Below are 20,824 nucleotides of genomic sequence, written 5' to 3'. Positions count from 1 at the left end.
AAGAAACTCATGTTTTTCATGGGAAGCCCAAATGGATGGTTCTGTTACATCTCATATTACTGGCAAGCCATCTTTTTTATTTGTGTCTACAGATCTCCAGCTAAAGGTGACATGCAAAAACAAGCAGATTGCTTCAAACCATATACGAATAAAAGGAGAAATAACTGCAATATCAAAATGAATCCATTCCATTTTGTGTATTCAATTTCACAGCTAGTCTGGCGATTCTCTTACTTTATTATGATTTTATGCATCATTTTATTTTCATAAATACCTGTTTGTTTCTATATTTATTACTTTAATTCCCAGCATTGTGCCATATAGTACAAAGTGTCCAGTCTCATCAAAAACAATGTTGGCTAGCCTCATTCCATCAACTTTCTCCAATTCTCTTTCGACAGCCATACGTCGGCCAAACTCCATGTCGGGGAGCTGTTGTCTCATCTGCTGCAGTTCTGTAAACATCTTAAAAACATCAAATAATAGTTCAATTCGCATCTCACTGAATTATATCACAGAATAACTGTAAATGAAGATTATTTCAGAATCTCAACATGAACTACATATGTAGGCACTGAATAGTGTTACAAAAACTTTCAGGAGATGGGAAGAAGTTGCAAGACTTCATGAACATGACATATCAATATTTTCATTCAGCAAGTGTCAGTGCAGGGCATTCTACAGTGGGCAGAGCTCTAATATGCTGCAGCTTCCGCAATGGTTCAAAGTAGAACCGCACATACAGACTGTTTCATCACAAGCATAATTGTACTAAAGATGCTGCCTAGCCAACACTACCTTTAGGTGGTCTCATGGTGCTTGACAACCAGCCATTTCTATCTCTGCTGCAGTTACATCCAAGAATTACATGCAGTGATTAAAAGGAGAACATTAAAGCTGAGAAAGGGAGCTGGAAGTAATTGAAAAAAGCAAATAATTTGCCCTATTTATCAGTGGCAGCGTAGTGGCACAGCAGTAGAGTTGCTGCTTTACAGCGCCAGAGACCCGGATCCGATACTGACCACGGGTGATGTAGGAATGGAGTTTGCACGTTCTCCCTGTGACCACATGGGTTTTCTGCAGGTGCACCAGCTTCCTCTTACAACCCAAAAAGGTACAGGTTTGAATAGGTTGATTGGCTTTGGTAAAATAGTTAAATTGTCCCCAGTGTGTAGGATAGTGTTGGCGTACGGGGTGATCACTGGCCGGCGTTGACTTGGTGGACCAAAGGACCCGTTTCCAAGCCGTATCTCTAAAGTTATCAAAAGGTTACAAAACACTGAATATAGAAATAAATACAATGATGTTTTGTTTACAATAATGCATGGGAACAAGACTGAAGGCAGTGAATGAAGGAGAGATTACAGGTCTGAAAAAAGACTTTCAAAGTAGGAAGGAGAAAGTGTTTTAAGATAGAGGATCTTTAATCTGATCACTGAGTACATGGAACAGGCTGAAGGGCTCGACTAACCTCAAATATTTATAGGTAGATACCAAATGCAGGAGTAACTCAGCGGGACAGGCAGCATCTCTGGAGAGAGGTAATGGGTGACGCTTCGGGTCGAGACACTTCTTCAGACTGAAGAAGCGCCTTGACCCGAAACGTCACCCATTCCTTTTCTCCAGAGATGCTGCCTGTCCCACTGAGTTACTTCAGCATATTGTATCTACCTTCGATTTAAACCCGCATCTGCAGTTTTTTTCCCCATAGTTGAACAAGTTTTAATGAAAACTGTCCTACTCATCCAACCAGTTTATTACAGGCCCAGAGTAAGTAACTATTAATAATAACATGAATTTTAATATTGATCCCATACAGGAATTTGGCTAACAAGATGGAAGGATGCAGATCGGGGACTGGCACAAACAGAGAAATGGTGAACGAACAGGTAGCAGGCGTGGGGATGAGTAGGATGTTCTCAGGTTGGCAGATTGATTAGCAGAGTTTGAGCACTTGGCTCACAACTATTCATGATCTATGTCACGATTTGGCAGAGGACACCAATTGTACAAAATGTATTAGTTAAAAAACAAAGAGTAGTAAGAATGAACGGCTTCAAAACAATACAGATAAGGGAGGCGAATAATTGAGAATATGCCAGAATGTGGAAAAAGGTCATGCACTTGGGAGCACAAAAGTGAAAATCACGAGTATTCAAAAAAAAATTGAGATTGGTGAATGATGATGTTTGAAGGTGCCCTTGTACACAAATGACAGAAGGTTAACATGCACGTTTAGTTTAGTTTAGTTTAGTTTAGGGATACAGTGCGGAAACATGCCCTTTGGCCCACCAAGTCTGCATCGACCAGAAATCCCTGCATATTAACACTATCCTACACACACTAGGAACAATTTACATTTATACTAAGCCAATTAACCGACAAACTTGTACGCGTTTGGCATGTGAGAAGAAAGAGAAGATCTCGGTGAAACCTCGCATGGTCACGGGGAAAACGTAGAAGCTCCGTACAAAAAGCACCCGTAGTTGGGATTGAACCCGGATCTATGCCATTGTAAGCGCTGTCCAACAGCAACTCTACCGCTGTGCCACCATGTGGAACAAGCAAATAAAAAGCCAAATAGTTAACTGGCTTTTATTACAAGAAGATTTGTGTATAGAAGCAAACATAGAATGTAGGTGCAGGAGTAGACCATTCGGCCCTTCAAGCCAGCACTGCCATTCAATATGATCATGGCTGATCATTCAAAATCAGTACCTTGTTCCTGCTTTCTCCCCATATCCCTTGATTCCGTTAGCCCCAAAAGCTATATTCAACTCTCTAGAAAACATCCAGTGAATTGGCCTCCACTGCCTTCTGGCAGAGAATTCCAAAGATTCATAAAAATGTTTTTCCACATCTCAGTCCTAAATGGCCTACCCCTGATTCTTATACTGTGACCCGTGGTTCTGGACTCCCCCAATGTCGGAATATTTTTCCTGCATCTAGCCTCTCCAATCCCTTAAGAATCTTACATGTTTCTATAAGATCCTTCTGAATTCCAGTGAATATAAGCCCAGTCGATCCATTCTTTCATCATATGTCATTCCATCATCCCAGGAATTAATCTAGTGACCTACGCTGCACTCAACAGCAAGAATGTCCTTCCTCAATTTAGGCGACCCAGGAGGTCTTACTGCAATAATTGGGGAAAAGTGCATCTCCAAAATTATACATAGCTTTGCTGTCCTTAACCAAAAAACATTACTTGCATCGTGGAGTGCAGTAAGGATTCATTATTCTGGTTCTTGAGATGATGGATTTGCTGCATGGAGACCTTGAGTTGATTTGGCCTACATTCACTAGAATTTTGAAAAATGAGAGGTGATTCTCATCAAAACATAACATTCTTGCAGGGCTCAGCAGAGTGGATGCAGGAAAGATGTTACTCCTGGCTGAGGAGTCTCAAACTAGGGATTAATGTCTCAATATAAAAGGGGGAACATATCTTCACTCGGTGATAAATCTTTGGAATGCACTCCTTCAGATGATTGTAAATGCTCAGTCATCAAGGTCATTCAGAAGAGATTGGTAGATTTTTGGATGTTAAGGGTCCCATGGGATAGTCCTGGAGAATGATGCAAAGATAAATAGATCGATCCTGATCTTGATGATTGGCAGATCAGGCTCAAAGGACCGGATGACCAACACCTGGGCTAAATTTTGTGTTCTTAACATTAGAATGAAGGCAGCTGCAGGTCAGATTATACATGGCCACAATACAATGCAATCGCACTAAATGGCAAAAGTTCACATAAGATATTACTAACATGTGTCAAAATAGGGATTTAACAGAAAATTGTTGAATTTTTTTAATTGTTCACTTACCGTTAGGGATTCGTCAAATACTCTCATGAGCTTTCCAGTCAAAAATCTGAAAATACGTACTTTACGGTCAGACCCAATGGTAGCCATTTTTTTTCCATCAGAGGAAAACGCGATGCCTATTGGGTACGATTTACATTTTGCAAATTCATACAGGTCTGTATCAGTTTTGTATTCCCACTCTATGTTTTTGGGGAATTTGTAGTCGGTGGGTGGCCCAGTCCAATATTCCAGCATTCCTGATTTGTCAGTCGATACAATGACTTTATAGACAGAATTTAAACAGATCTCACTGAGGGCGCAGCTGTGCAGTTTTTCAAATACATGGAGTGGCTGGTTGTCCCCTCTGGCATCGTAAACAAAGATCTTCCCCGAAACTTTCTCTGAACAGGCAACAGCGGATATTGCATCTCCTGGCGAGTAAATCCACCCACACATACCAGGATGGTACCTACAAAAAGAACATTGAGACACTAGTTTCAAATACACAGTGGATTCTATTCCATTTCTTGATTATAGGGTATTAAAATGTTGTACTCCAATATCTAAACTTTTAGAGAACCAAATTAAGAAAGAAAACTTACATTATTTCAAAAATGCACCAAAGAATGGAAATAATTAAAATAAAATACCTAGCATCAAAAAGAGATTTCCAAAATAAATTTGAGAAGAAATTATCAATTTTTCATGTTAATATTTATGCTTCACAAGTCTAATGCACATAATAATTATTAGCTTTTATATTTAATGACAAAGTGTAATCAAAGGTTACTCGATTTCATGTTGCTTAAAGAATCAAACTATTTTAAATTGCTCACCCTAAGTGACACTGCATGGACAAGAACAAATATTAACTCCCCAGCATGTTAATAAGAACTGGCTGACAAAGGAAGATAATGGAATGGGATACTTTATTGTCACATGTGACAAAGCAGTGTAATTCTTTGCTTGAATACCCATGGTATGCAAATAGTCACCACATAAACAGCGTTGACAAAGTTACAAAGTACACCCGCCGACTCCCCCTTTGTTCTCCACACCAGGTCCTCCATTGTTCATTGTTCATCCCCCTCCCTCACGGCGATATGGGAGGATATGCATCTCAAGGAGAATGTACTGTAGATGCTGAAAATCTATATAATTAAAAGTGTCATCTTGACCACTTCCTATCTGCACTGTATATTGATTTTAGAAAAAAACGCTGCCATATATCGCTATGATATTTGGCCATCTTACTCGCAGTCCTCCTCCGCTGAGCAGGCCCCGAGGCCCTGCCAAAAAAAATGAGTGTTTAAAAACTTGAGATCTTCTTGCCTGTCAATCACCGCGATGAAGGTAATGCCTCTTGTGGGGGGGGGGGGGGGGGGGGGGGGGGGGGGGGCAGGATTATAAAACCCCGGATGCCTTAACGTGACTCAGTCACTCTGCAAGATCACGAAGGAGAGGCCACAGCTCATTCTAAGCTGTGAATCAACTGAACTGTGAGTCTGCAATGTACTTGCAATAAACGATTTGTTAGCCCTTAATGACAATGCCATGAGTTGTTTGGCCTGCTGCCCTGCCTGTGCTTGAAACTGCAATGCTTTATTAGGTCTGACTGTGTTTAGAAGGAATAAATGCTTTATTAGTTCTGACTGTGTTTGGTTCAAAAGTCCCACTCATTTCGTGACTTCCGCTTAGTGGACAGGTCGCGCTGATTGCGTAATTTCCGGTGAGTGCAGAGGTCTCACTGACTGCGGAAGTGCCGCTGACTGCGGAAGCGCCAAAGTGGAGAGGCCACGCTCAGCCATGTGAGTATTCAAGAAAGTGTACTGCCATATATATGGTGTGTGAGTCAGTGTGTGTGTGTGTATGCCCACAATATCCATACTAGCCCTCTGGAAACCAGTCCCTTCGGCCCACAACACCTATGCTAGCGCTCCAGAAAGCCTCTCCCCTTCCACAGGCCAGCAATATTGGAATTAGTGGAGAGGTGGAAATTTGTGTTGGGGGACCAGCCCTTCCGTGTGAAGCTGGGACCCAACGGGTCCCATTTAGTCTAGACTAAACTAAATCCATAACAGATCAGACAGCATCTGGGAAAATAGAAAAGGTGTGAATATTCAAATAAAATGGAAATGCTTTTTGTAATAGCATATTTTCAGTGAGTAGAATGACGATGAAAAGAGGGGTAAAAAGAAAAGGGAAGGTTTGTGATCGGGATAGATGGAGAATGATTAAATGCAAAAGGGATTATGGTGAAGAATGAAGAGAGAGATCTGGAGGAGTCATGTACAACTGCAGTTATTTCTATCAATAACTGCCCTACATCCAAAATAGTGGCTATCGCCTGAAATATTGCATTCAATGTCAGGCATCTGCAAAGCTCAGACTCTAAGGCTGAGGTGTGTTCCTTTGGTTTCCTTGGAGCTTTGTGAATTTAGCTTCTTGCACAGTTCCAAAGTATAAATTAAATCAAGAATAGCAATGTTGTCATTTTCTTCTTTGGCAGTCCCTTGGGATTGAGGTGACCTACTTCCACTCCAGTCGGAGGTGGCCACTAGGATACCGACAGACTATCACAAATAGGTCAGCAGTTGATTGATAGGATGGGCAAGTAGGAACTTTGGGAGGGATATGCACATGCCTGTTTTCTCAGGGCTTTCGAAGGGCCTTGATGCGTGAACCTAAATCCATCCCAAATGTTCTTTTCAATTTGAGCACGCATGGGTCAAGTTTCAATCGAGGTGTTGTATTCCCCCACTCCCCTCCCAAGAACCAAGAGTGAGCAAGTGAGGAGAGAGCCTGGCAAGTGAGGCTGTGGACAGAAAGACTATGAGGGGGAAAAGCTCAGTAAAAGCTTGGAAACCTAGACCTTGCCCCAGAGATCTTTATTTTGTCCTAACCATCCTTCTCTCACCATTTATAAACCTAATTGTTCTCTCTTACCCAGTTCTGAAGCAGGGTCTTCAGCCTGAAACATTAACACTGCCTCTGTTCTCACATGCTACCTGATGTGCTGAGTATTTCCAAGAAATCCTGTTGTACTTCACATTTCCAGCAATTGACATGTTTTAATTTTCATGATATCGATACTTCTTAGTCCAGGAGATGTTGGATGAGTGCAGAGGTGCAGAAAATAGATGAGATGCATTCATACTTCAGGAAGGAAGAAGTCAACTTTGGGGCATCTATGGGGACTAAAAGCAGTGTTCAGTTGTGTTTTTGTTGGAGGTAGAAGTTTTGGATATAACCTGAAAAAAATGCTGATGGTAGAGAAACAAATAGCGGTTCAGTTACAATGACAATAAAGAAACTAATCTATTCTAGAGAGGTAGAAAAAGAGATTTTGAGCAAGAATTTTAAATTGTATTTTTGCATGCCGGCCGAGGTGGCTGATTGAGAGCTCCGGGCCGCGGGGTGTGCTCGACCGGTCCCGACGTCGGCATTCCGACCATCCTGGCCAGAGGGCTTGAACATCGGGCCGTCCGTGGCGGTGAATACGGAGGGACAGGGCCCCGGGTGAACAACGGAGGAGGAGGAGGACTGTCTGAACTGTATTGCCTTCCACCACAGTGAAGAATGCTATGGTAGATGTCTGTGTTATGGACGATATACTATAGGCGCAGGAGTAGGCCATTCAGCCCTTCAAGCCAGCACCGCCATTTAATCTGATCATGGCTGATCATCCCCAATCAGTACCCCATTCTTGCCTTCTCCCCATATCCCCTGACTCCGCTACCTTTAAGAGCCCCATCTAGCTCGCTCTTGAAAGTATCCAGAGAACCGGCCTCCACCGCCCTCTGAGGCAAAGAATTCCACAGACTCACCACTCTCTGTGAGAAAAAGCGTTCTAAATGGCTTACCCCTTATTCTTAAACTGTGGCCCCTGGTTCTGGACTCCCCCAGCATAGGGAACATGTTGAATTATGTTGTGTATTGTGTCCTTTTTTAATTGTAACGCTGCATGGCAAATTACATTTCACTGCACCTTATGGTGCACGTGACAAATAAATTTGATCTTTGAAGGCAGTTCTCATGGTTCGTTCGCTCGTGTGTCAGACGATGTTGGCTTCTGACGTCGTCCAACATGTTGACAGAATGGTGGCACGACGTGTCACAGAGTGCATCGCGTCGTTGCTTCCAGGGATCGCCACGAGGAGGCTTCTGTCATGATCCCCAGTTCTCATGGTGACAATGCAGAATTAGAGCAGAATCGATGGGCCGAATAGCCTAATTCTGTTCCTTTGTCTTATGGACTTTGCCCGATGGTAATAAGGTATAATGTTTTGAAGTGTTCTCAACCACCTCAACTAATCTCATGAATCAACAGTTAAATTTAATTCCTCTTCTGCAAAGAAAAATGGGTATAACAATTTTTTTTTCTGTTCCCGACTTTTAAAAAAATTCTATTGTGAAGCACGAACAATCGTGAGCTTATGAAAATCTCAAATTAAAGACTATAAATACAATACTAAACAACGGCAAATACCATTTTCAACAGGAAAATAGAACTCAAGAATTATATAACATTTATGATGCCGAAATAAACCATTTGGCTCATTCCAGACAAGTGGTCTGTGCTTTTAGTCTCCTTACCCTAATTTCAGCATGTTAATCATATCAAAGTTGACCACATCAAAAATCTTCATTGCTTGATCATCACCAGCAGAACAGAATAGAGCTCCTTCTGCACTGACTCCAACTGATTCAATAACTCCTGCATTTAAAAATAAGATGAAACACAAGTGAGCCTACATTACCAAATTTCCTGTTTACAACTGATTACAACTGATTATTTGATAAAATGTTACATACAGATAAATTAATTGGAAGGAGGAGTAGGTCACTTGAGCCCTCAAGTCTGTATTATCATTAAATCAGATCAATGCTGATTCAATTGTAACCTCAAAATCACATAACCTTCACCTCCTTGTTTGTCTAGAAACTATTTGCCACTGCCTTTAAAATGCAAAACTCCTGTGTCCAATGTCCAGGAAAAGAGTCCCAAAGACTCGTGGCCTTAATTTAGTTCCGAGATGCAGCATCCAAATAGGACCTTTGGCCTACAGAGTCCACGCTGACCACCGATCACCCGTTCACACTAGTTTAGTTTATTGTTTATTGTCACGTGTACCGAGGTAGAGTGAAAAGTTTTTGTTGCATGCTACCCAGTCAGTAGTAAGACAATACACGATTACAATCGAGCCATTTATAGTGTACTGATACATGATAAGGAAATAACGTTTAGTCCAAGGTAAAGCCAGCAAAGTCCGATCAAGGACAGTCCGAAGGTCACCAATGAGGTAGATAGTATTTAAGGACTGCTCTCTGGTTGTGATAGGATGATTCAGTTGCCGGATAACAGCTGTCCCTAAATCTGGAGGTGGATGTTTTCACACTTCTATACCTTTTGCCTGATGGGAGAGGGGAGAAGAGGGAATGGCCAGGGTGCGACTCATCCCTGATTATGCTGCTGCCCTTGCCGAGGCAGCGTGTGGTATAAATGGAGTCAACAGAAGGTAGGCAATTTCATGCGGTCTTGGATGGAGCTTTTCCCAAACCTGATAATAAACTTTCCATGGTCCATCTGTAGAAATTGGTGAGAGGGGACATTGTTGCTCACTCCATATTAACATATCTTTGTAAACTGTTTATATTCTCGCAGCTTGCCTTCCAATTCATTGTGGATCACCCACAAATGTAGCTGCTGTGCATTTCTTGTTTCTACTTCTCATTAATATATGCATGTAGTTCTGTTATAACACAATAGTTGTGTTCCTAAGAAACCCTGTGTAATGCAAAATTGTGTTATAAAGACAATTGTGTCGATGGGGGAAAAGGTGTTTTAGACTAGCAATAACAATTATTTTTCCCTGCATGATTTAAAAAAATAACGAACTTTTCAATAGCACAAAGTTTATTTTTGTTATTGGTAAAAATATTAAAAGCTGTATGCTACATTGTTAAACAGAGTATCATTGAAAGTATCAATATAAGCGATCACACGCTCATTTAACCTGTAGTTAAAGTAGCGGCTGTGTTCTTAAGAGACAATGGTGTCTGCCTAACTTTTAAATTTAAGAAGGAACTGCAGATGCTGGAAAATCCAAGGTAGACAAAAATGCTGGAGAAACTCAACAGGGTTAGGCAGCATCTATGGAGCGAAGGAAGAAGGGTCTCGACCCGAAAAGTTGCCTATTTCCTTCGCTCCACAGATGCTGCCTCACCCGCTGAGTTTCTCCAGCATTTTTGTCTACTAGCTTTAAGCGATATGGTTCTAAGTAGGTTTTAAGTAGCTTTTAAGTGATATGGTTCAATCATTCCAATTATGTCAGCAACCATCTATATTTGTGACATAAAGCTCCCATTAAGTCAAAGGCAATAAATTTACTTTATGGCCAAAGGCATAACATGCACCTTTTATCTCAACATCACGGAAAAAAAGAAATAGCACCGCAAGATCTACTTAAAATATGCACTGCACATTGAAGGGTATCTGAAGCTTAATGGGCCTGTCCCACGCAGGGCACTTTTCAGGCGACTGTAGGAGACTCTGCAGTGGCCAAATGGGGGGGGGGGGGGGGGGGGGTGGGGTGTGGTGTGTGTGTGTGTGTGTGTTCGTCCTCCACTCTGACAGTCGCTGGTCCGGTTGCGGGTTTTTCAGGCCACTGCCGCCAATTTGACAGTCGCCTCAAAAATCACCTAAGGCCCATTAGTTGTGACAAAGCTTTCATATTGGGCAGTGCATTTCTTCCATTGTACCTGCAACTTTACCATAATGTCCTTTAAGTCTCAGTATCAAAATGACAATCACGATGTATTTTTCTCTAATCAGTTCTCTATTTGAAGTATTAGAATATGTTTAAACAAATATTATTTTATATTGTGAAGTATACAAAACTTAGATTACCAGAACATTTTACCTAAATTACTGCGAAAATGTTTAACAAACTCTATCCCTTCATCATCCGTCTTCTTCCAGAACTTGATATGACCATCCTGGCTGGCAGTTATGAGGAAATCCGTCCTGCATATTTACAAATAGACCAGTATTAGTCAGCGAGCATGAACACTGGAGATAAACACAAAAAGTTGGAGTCTTTTTCTGAAGAGTCCGAAGAAGGGTCTCGACCCCGAAATGTCACCTAGTCCTTTTCTCCAGAGATGCTGCCTGACCCACTGAGTTATACCAGCTTTTTATGTCTATCTTTGGTTTAAACGAGCATCTGCAGTTCCTTCCTACACATGAACACTGGAGAAATTGCATTATTTGCTTGAAACTTTGTCAGCACCAGAAACATGGTAACTCTTGACTACTGCCTATGTGAGGTCTGCTGTACGGTTTTACTGGGTTGTATGCAAAGCATTTCATTGTACCTATGTACATGTGACGATAAAGTATTCAATTTATCAAGAATTGAATCATTGAATGTATTGTGGAAGGAGAAAGGTTTCAGCAATTCGATTAAAAGTTGAAAGCAGTAAATTTAACAAATACGGTCTCGTGCTTTTAGTCATAATAACAATTTCAATTGTATCACTGCAACCAAGGCCCCACAGTTTTGTCCAGAGTGAGCATGTCAGTTCAACAACATTTCATCAACTGCAAGACTTTAATGCCCGTGGTGAGACCATCTGAACTTGAGCAACAAGTTCAAGTTGTGTTCACCCCCACTTACCGAGGCCAACAACCAATTATTTTAGTTTACTGATGTTAAGGGCTGGGTTATTGTCCTGACATCATGACGCAAGGTTCTCGATCTCTTTCCTGTACTTTGCCTCATCTTTGAGGTAGATCCTGTTAACAACAGGTTAGTATCATCAGCAAACTTACATAAGGAGTTGGTACATGGCCACACAGGTGTATAGAGCCATAGGTGCACAAAGAGTAGAGCAAAGGACTGTGCACACATCCCTAAGCAGCACTAGTGTTGAGGGTAAAGATGAAAGAAATGGTATGACCAACTCTGACCACCTGAAGTCAGCCAGCCAAGTTTAGAAGCCAGTTGCAGATGGAGAACCTGTGGCCATGATCTAGAAATGCAGGGTTGACCTCATTTGGAATTATGGTCTTGAAAGCTGAGCTGTAGTCCATGAATAACATCCGGACATAGGTGTTCTTATTGTCAAGGTGATCCAGGGCTGAATGGAGTGCAAGGGAGATACATCCTCTGTGGACACATTTCTCCTGCATCTGAAATGCAGGGATTCTGAATTGTCCGGAAGTCTGGCACAAATGTGGGCCATTATTAACCATTTAACAAACTTAATTATGGCCAATATTAAAGCTACCAGCCAGTAGTCATTGAGAGAGGACACTTTAGGGAAGTCATTGTTTTCAGAGCAGCTTCATGTAAAACATCACCACTCAAGGTTCCAAGGTCAGTTTATTGTCACATGTACCCATTAATTACCAGTGAAATTTGGCATCATCCTTTTGTGAGTTTGTGGCTGAGGTTCCGCTCCACAAAGTTTAAGAATGGCAGATGAATACCATCTACTGCCATGGCCTTGGTGTTTTTCATTTTCTCAATAGTCAGGAGCAGTGGTGAGGCTGTTCGCCTTACTTTGCTGTGAAGTCATGGGCGCTCACATCAAGGACAAAGTCACGGCTCAGGAGTGCTCCATAAATAGGTGTTGGTGCCTCTCTGATCTCCATATAATATTTAGGCCACAGGTGATCTTGATGGAGCTGAAGAATCGATGCATGCTTGTTATCAGTGAATTGCTCGAACTTGCACTCTCTCTTCCACTGATCCTTTTGTTTACATTGTGGGTTTACTGAGGTTGAGGTGCGATGGAATTTTCCAGCCAAGAACACCACATTTGCAATGAATCAGCTTCTGCTGTTTCTTAGTACAGAAAGCAGAGTACAAAAGGAAAGACAGCAAAAGTTATAGAGGACTCGAGTCTAGGAGATGGTCCAAAAATGAAAAGTCAGAGAAGATGAATATAGAAAATAGGTGTCGGAGGAGGCCATTCAGCCCTTCGAGCCAGCACTGCTGGAAATATGATTTCAAAAGAGACAGCAGGAGAATGTGCTGTAGATACTGCGAGTTCTGGTGGTTGGAAGTCATCAGGTTGTTTTGGGACCAGCAAATGGTGACAACAAAATGGATTAAACAGTTGTCATCTCAATAGTCATAAGTTATAGCATGGGTGATACAGACTTCTCTGCAATCACTCAGGACATTGCATGGATGGGCCTGGATTACAGAATTACAGCACGGAAACAGGCCATCTCAACCCTTCTAGTCCGTGCAACACGGAATCTCCCCTAGTCCCCATTACCTGCGCTCAACCATACCCTCTATTCTCTTGGGCATCCATATAACTATCCAGGCTTTTTAAATGATAAAAACATCCTTTTCCACCACCTTCACTGGAAGCTCATTCCACACAGCTACCACTCTCTGAGTGGAAGTTCCCCCTCATGATACCCCTAAACTTCAGTCCCTTAATTCTCAAGTCATGTCCCCTGTTTGAATCTACTCTCAGTGGGAAAGCTTTTCCACGTCAAGTCTATCCCTCTCATCATTTTAAAAACCTCTATCAAGTCCCCCCTTAACCTTCTGCGCTCCAAGAATAAAGCCCTAACTTGTTCAATCTTTCTCTGTAACTTAGTTGCTGAAACCCAGGCAACATTCTAGTAAATCTCCTCTGTACTCTCTCTATTTTGCTTTGGCGACCAAAATTGCCCATACTCCAGAATTGGCCTCACCAATGCCTTGTACAAAATCCCCAACTTCTATTAATTTGTCTTGCTGTTTGGCACAGTTTCATTGTACATGACCAAAGGGCCTGTTCCAGTGTGATCCCTCTGTTCACCTACATTCTTCAATTCCCCACCATTTACCATGTATGTTCTATTTTGATTTGTCCTGCCAGAGATGTAGCACCTCACACTTATCAGTTCCATCTGCCATCTTTCAGCCCATACAAACTTTGAAACTCTACTTTCCCCACCTCAGTCATTGATGTACAAACAACAGTGGACCCAACACAGATCCCTGTGGCACCCCACTCGTCACTGGCCTCCATGACAAACAACCATTTACTCTCTGGCATCTCCCATTCAGCCACTGGTGAATCCATCTTGCTACTCCACCATTAATACCCAACCATTGAAGGCTGTAACATCTTTTCTCTCTCACAAAACGTGTTGGTTACGACAAGATTGTGCACCATGTATCCGTGCGTAGGAACTACTCAAGTTAGCATTCCTCAGTCCCACCTTGCCAATCACAACTCAACATGGACTATAGTCTTTGCTTTGAAGCCATCCAGAAAAATTAATTTGTCTTGCTGTTTGGTAAGTCATTGTTGACCAAAGGGCCTGTTCCTGTGCTGTACTGTTTTATGTTCTATACAAACCCATTTCTCAGTATAATCTATCTTTCTAAGATACAGCATTCAGTTCTCATCCAAATACAAATATCATCACTAGCCACAGAATATTTGTAGATCAAACAAAATATCAACATTAGTAATAGGGGACACTATAGTTAGTGGGTCAGACAGGCGATTCTGTGGACGCAGTCGGGAGACCCGGATGGTAGTTTGCCTCCCTGGTGCCAGGGTCTGGGATGTGTCTGAACATGTCCAAGATATCCTGAAATGGGAGGGAGAGGAGCCCGAGGTTGTGGTACATATAGGTGCCAATGACATAGGTAGAAAAAGAGAAAGGTCCTGAAAGGAGAATTTAGGGAGTTAGGAGGAGAGTTAAAGAGAAGGATCGCAAAGGTAACAATCTCGGGATTACTGCCTGTGCCACGCGACAGTGAGAGTAGGAATGGAGCGAGGTGGAGGATAAATGCGTGGCTGAAGGACTGGTGCAGAGGTCAGGGATTCAAGTTTCTGGATCATTGGGACCTCTTTTGTGGAAGGTGCGACAAAAAGGATGGGTTGCACTTGAACCCGAGGGGGACCAATATCCTGGTGGGGAGATTTGCAAGGGCTACTATGGAGACTTTAATCGGTGTGGGGTGGAGACGGTGCTCCGGCGGCTGAGGCGGCGTTCTGGCGGCGGCGACTTGGTGAACTCACTATGATGGATGTTAATTTGTGTTTATTGTGTGTTGTTTATTATTACATGTATGGCTGCAGGCAACGACATTTCGTTCAGACCGAAAGGTCTGAATGACAAATAAAGGATTCAATTCAATTCAATTCAATTTAAACTAGAACAGTTGGGGGTAGGGACTCAAATAGAGAAAGCTAGTGGACAGTGTGTGAGGCAGGAGGCAGAGAAGGGAAACACTCAGACCCAACATGTAGGGGGGAAAGAAGAAAACAATAATAAACAGCGAATAATAGGTGGTGGGGTTCTTAAATGTGTGAGCAGAGAGACAGAGGGGAGTAAAATGAGGGTAGAAGCAATAGGTACCAAGGTGAAAAGTAAAAGCGGCAGGCAAACAAATCCAGGGCAAAAATCAAAAAGGGCCACTTTTCAACATAATTGTGTAAGGGGTAAGAGCGTTGTAAAAAAAAGCCTGAAGGCTTTGTGTCTCAATGCAAGGAGCATTCGTAATAAGGTGGATGAGTTGAATGTGCAGATAGCTATAAATGATTATGATATAGTTGGGATCACGGAGACATGGCTCCAGGGTGACCAAGGCTGGGAGTAGCGTTGCTGGTTAGAGAGGGGATTAACGCAATGGAAAGGAAGGACATTAGCTTGGAGGATGTGGAATCGATATGGGTAGAGCTGCGAAAAACTAAGGGGCAGAAAACGCTAGTGGGTGTTGTGTACAGGCCACCTAACAGTAGTAGTGAAGTTGGGGATGGCATCAAACAGGAAATTAGAAATGCGTGCAACAAAGGTAAAACAGTTATAATGGGTGACTTCAATCTACATAGATTGGGTGAATCAAATTGGCAGGGGTGCCGAGGAAGAGGATTTCTTGGAATGTATGCGGGATAGTTTTCTAAACCAACATGTAGAGGAACCAACGAGAGAGCAGGCTATTCTAGACTGGGTATTGAGTAATGAGGAAGGGTTTAGTTAGCAGTCTTGTTGTACGTGGCCCCTTGGGCAAGAGCGACCATAATATGGTTGAGTGCTTCATTAGGATGGAGAGTGACATTGTTAATTCAGAAACAATGGTTCTGAACTTAAAGAAAGGTTACTTTGATGGTATAAGACGTGAATTGGCCAAGATTGACTGGCAATTAATTCTTACAGGGTTGACGGTGGATATGCAATGGAAGGCATTTAAAGACTGCATGGATGAACTACAGCAATTGTTCATCCCAGTTTGGCAAAAGAATAAATCAGGGAAGGTAATGCATCTGTGGATAACAAGGGAAATCAGGGATAATCAAAGCAAAAGATGAAGCGTACAAATTAGCCAGAAAAAGCAGCCAACCAGAGGACTGGGAGAAATTCAGAGACCAGCAGAGGAGGACAGAGGGAAAATATAAAAATTAGGAAAGGGAATGTATATTATGAAAGAAAACTGGCAGGGAACATAAAAACTGACTGCAAAGGTTTTTATAGATATGTGAAGAGAAAGAGATTAGTAAAAACAAATGTAGGTCCCTTGCAGTCAGAAACAGGTGAATTGATCATGGGGAACAAGGACATGGCGGACCAATTGAATAACTACTTTGGTTCCGTCTTCACCAAGGAAGAAATAAATAATCTGCCGGAAATGGCAGGGGACCGCGGGTCAAATGAGATGGAGGACCTGAGTGAAATCCAGGTTAGCCGGAAAGTGGTGTTATGTAAATTGAGTGGATTAAAAGCCAATAAATCCCCAGGGCCAGATAGGCTGCATCCCAGAGTACTTGAGGAAGTAGCTCCAGAAATATTGGATGCATTAGTGACAATTTTTCAAAACTCTTTAGATTCTGGAGTAGTTCCTGAGGATTGGAGGGTAGCTAATCTAACTACACTTTTTAAAAATGGAGGGAGAGAGAAAACGGGGAATTACAGACCAGTTAGTCTAACATCGGTAGTGGGGAAACTGCTAGAGTCAGTTATTAAAGATGGGATAGCAGCACATTTGGAAAGTGGTGAAATCATTGGACAAAGTCAGCATGGATTTACGAAAGGTAAATCATGCCTGACGAATCTTATAGAATTTTTCGAGGATGTAACTAGTAGAGTGGATAGGGGAGAACCAGTGGATGTGTTATATCTGGACTTTCAGAAGGCTTTCGACAAGGTCCCACATAAGAGATTAGTATATAAACTTAAAGCACACGGCATTGGGGGTTCAGTATTGATGTGAATAGAGAACTGGCTGGCTAACAGGAAGCAAAGAGTAGGAGTAAACGGGTCCTTTTCAGAATGGCAGGCAGTGACTAGGGGGGTCCCGCAAGGCTCAGTGCTGGGACCCCAGCTATTTACAATATATATTAATGATTTGAACGAGGGAATTGAATGCAACATCTCCAAGTTTGCGGATGACACGAAGCTGGGGGGCAGTGTTAGCTGTGAGGAGGATGCTAAGAGGCTGCAAGGTGACTTGGATAGGCTGGGTGAGTAGGCAAATGCATGGCAGATGCAGTATAATGTGGATAAATGTGAGGTTATCCACTTTGGTGGCAAAAACAGGAAAGCTGACTATTATCTAAATGGTGGCCAATTAGGAAAAGGGGAGATGCAGCGAGACCTGGGTGTCATGGTACACCAGTCATTGAAAGTAGGCATGCAGGTGCAGCAGGCAGTAAAGAAAGCAAATGGTAACTTGGCATTCATAGCAAAAGAATTTGAGTATAGGAGCAGGGATGTTCTGCTGCAGTTGTACAGCGTCTTGGTGAGACCACACCTGGAGTATTGCGTACAGTTTTGGTCTCCAAATCTGAGGAAGGACATTATTGCCATAGAGGGAGTGCAGAGACAGTTCACCAGACTGATTCCTGGGATGTCAGGACTTTCTTATGAAGAAAGACTGGATAGACTCGGATTGTACTCGCTAGAATTTAGGAGATTGAGGGGGGGGATCTTATAGAAACTTACAAAATTCTTAAGGGATTGGACAGGCTAGATGCAGGAAGATTGTTCCCGATGTTGGGGAAGTCCAGGACAAGGGGTCACAGCTTAAGGATAGAGGGGAAATCCTTTAGAACCGAGATGAGAAAAACATTTTTTACGCAGAGAGTGGTGAATCTCTGGAACTCTCTGCCACAGAAGGTAGTTGAGGCCAGTTCATTGGCTATATTTAAGAGGGAGTTAGATGTGGCCCTTGTGGCTAGAGGGATCAGGGGGTATGGAGAGAAGGCAGGTATGGGATACTGAGTTGGATGATCAGCCACGATCATATTGAATGGCGGTGCAGGCTCGAAGGGCCGAATAGCCTACTCCTGCACCTATTTTCTATGTTTCTATTTAAAATGCATACAGTTCCATACCAAGAAAATAAAGATGTTGTATAACATTGTATATAATTTCAACCTTGCATAGATATCAGTTTTAATTTTCTATTTTAAATAAAATAAAATGGAAGCAGTACTTACCGGGTGCACACTATATGCGTTATAACATCTCTGTGCATGTAGCTACGTTCATACATTAAAGCACTTGGTATGTTTTCCAGGTACACATGCTCAAAATCAAGAACTGGGAAGAAAAAAACATAGGGTATGCATTTTTATCCTTAACATGTATTAATTAATTAATAAACTCAGCATCTGTGGAGCAAAGGAATAGGTGACGTTTCGGGTCGAGACCCTTCTTCCTTCGCTGCACAGATGCTGCCTCACCTGCTGAGTTTCTCCAGCATTTTTGTCTACCTCCAAAGAGATCTGCTCATTCTGCTTTAATACAAGCTCTTTTTTTGTCTTCACTTTAATCATCCAAACATTACATGAGCTACTTCTCATCCCTCTATTTACATTAAATCTCCACTTGTTTCCCTCATATTTAACCAACAAATTTACATTTGTCACATTTCTGAATCATTTCTTGCAAAAGGTCATGCAAAACTCAAATGAGTTGAAGCCAGCAGAGATCATCTACAAGAATAATGAATAACAGCCAGGCTTGAGGGGCGTAGTGGCCTGTTCCCATTGTAAGTTCGAGGGCACTCCACACACACACTGCAAAGGCGGGGGCCAGGGAAAGGACGCTGCCTGTTCACACCCGGATGAAGAGCCAGGTGATCACTGCATAGTGAATAAGGGGGGGGGGAGGCACGAAGGGGATAGAAAATTTAGGGGCTTTACTCCTACCGGTCGGTAATTTCTTTGTCTCTATGTTTCTATAATGCCCAGTCCTGAAGGAGATTACATACGGCCAGCCTTAACAAATAGCAACCCCAGTCCACTGCGACTAAAAAGTCCATGCCAAGTTCCTACAATAGCCTTTCAAAAGCTCATTTCCGACCCACAAAACCACAGTGTATTCAAAACATCCCTCGATTCTGCAAGAGTTCCAGTGATAATAGTGCCTCACACCATGCTGCGATTTTGAGTCCCAACTCTTCTAAACTCGCAGATTAGGTTGCCGCAATGGGCCTAAGGACTCGCAGGGGCTGCCCTCGACTGCCTGACGAACTAAATAGCAACCTCGGCCAAGATTCCAGCTTCTGCGACTTAAAAAGAACCCTTACGTTCAAACGCTCATCACTATTAAAATTTTGAAAATCCTGCTCGAAAAATTTTCCGTGACCTAGCTGGGGCTCAGTATAAATTCGGGAACTTCCACTCGATGTGCATGACGAATAGGGTGATTTCACGAAAGTTCAGTGACCTCATACGGACCTCTGAAGTGTCGTACATGCATAATCTGCGACATGTTAGTGAATGGGAAAACACAACACTCTTCTAAACTCGCAGCCATTAGGTTGAGCGCAGTGGGCCAGTCCCTTTGACCGTGTCATCTGTCCTAAATCTACAGTCCAAAAAAAAGATGCAACTAAGGTAAATTCTGACTGAGGTGCAAATCCTCGGAAACAGCTTGTTTTGGCCAAGATTCCAGGGAATTATCGCGTTTGCTCGCTATATTTCATCCAAGTACCATTATTGACTTTTTTTATCGCTCATCCACTATTAAACAAAAGTTTTAAGTGAAAAATCGTAAAATTGCAAAATCGCCCACCTCGGTAAACTTTTATCGTGTATTGTGTGTCCTTTCTCATTGTACCGCCGCTGACAAATTCAGAATTTTGGTCACGTGGGTGCGGATCTATGCTCCAGTGACCTTTCGTGAAATCACCCTATAAAACTGATTGGATTGTATTGATTGTATCAACAACGAAATCCCACAACAGCCCCACTCCCAGCCCTGCACCGAAGCCACAGCTGGGTGCAAAAGACCCACAGAGGCGGTGAAATGAACAGTTGACTAATCCCACCGAGTGCCCTTAAACAAAATCGATCCTCAGCTATCACTAAATAAAACAGACGATCGTTTATCAAAGGTACACAAAAATGCTGGAGAAACTCAGCGGGTGCAGCAGCATCTATGGAGCGAAGGAAATAGGTGACGTTTCGGGCCGAAACCCTTCAAACCTCCGGAGATCGTTTATCACAAATGTTTTTCGAAGCTGCAGGCATTTCCTGTCCTCACATTTCCACAGTCGTAGGGAAACGCTTCGACAGAAAGCGGATCGTGCAGAAGTCCAGACCGCCGCAGACCTGCTCATTACCTTTCCTTTTCTTTAGATGAAGGGCCTGGGAGGGGAGAGGACCCACCCATTCCTCGTCCGCCGACTCAGATCCGCTCTCCTCCGGGGACGAGCCCCGCTTCTTCTTCTTCTTCGTGGGCGCCGCCATGTTGAAGTGACGCTATCACCCCTGACCCAGCGCATGCGCGACACGGTCGGGACGTAGGCGTCACAGAGCGCGACGCAGGGGCGTGGGTCACGTGGTGACGTGTGACGTGTGCGGTGGCCAACGGCAACTTGACGAGCCGTGGACGCGGGTTCGATCCTGACCTCGGGTCAAGGCCACGTGGGCACCTGAGATACTCTTGCTACATGTTGGAAGATGAGTTAGGAACTGTAAACTAAGCAGCATGGGTGTAGGGAAGTGGCCAGATGACTTCTTCAGACTAATTAGTTGAAGAATT

At 42.8% G+C, this 20,824-nt stretch overlaps 1 protein-coding gene across 2 annotated transcripts in view; it reads right to left on the bottom strand.

Moving 5' to 3' along the window:
* The window catches only part of ppwd1 (peptidylprolyl isomerase domain and WD repeat containing 1), a 30,482-nt gene extending 9,921 nt beyond the window's left edge, over window positions 1-20,561 (bottom strand). For both annotated transcript variants that reach the window (XM_055635091.1, XM_055635098.1), the window contains exons 1-6: window positions 20,403-20,561; window positions 18,271-18,373; window positions 10,731-10,834; window positions 8,404-8,524; window positions 3,829-4,276; window positions 275-465 (exon numbers count right to left, since the gene is read on the bottom strand). In XM_055635091.1, the coding sequence (XP_055491066.1) occupies window positions 275-465; window positions 3,829-4,276; window positions 8,404-8,524; window positions 10,731-10,834; window positions 18,271-18,373; window positions 20,403-20,529 (1,094 nt within the window). In that variant the 5' untranslated portion in view covers window positions 20,530-20,561. The remainder of the gene's footprint in view (window positions 1-274; window positions 466-3,828; window positions 4,277-8,403; window positions 8,525-10,730; window positions 10,835-18,270; window positions 18,374-20,402) is intronic.
* Between the last annotated feature and the right edge of the window lie 263 nt (window positions 20,562-20,824).

Source organism: Leucoraja erinacea, chromosome 1 (assembly GCF_028641065.1).
Source record: "Leucoraja erinacea ecotype New England chromosome 1, Leri_hhj_1, whole genome shotgun sequence".
Classification (NCBI taxonomy): Eukaryota; Metazoa; Chordata; class Chondrichthyes; order Rajiformes; family Rajidae; genus Leucoraja; species Leucoraja erinaceus.
This window is presented reverse-complemented; position numbering and strand designations above follow the sequence as displayed.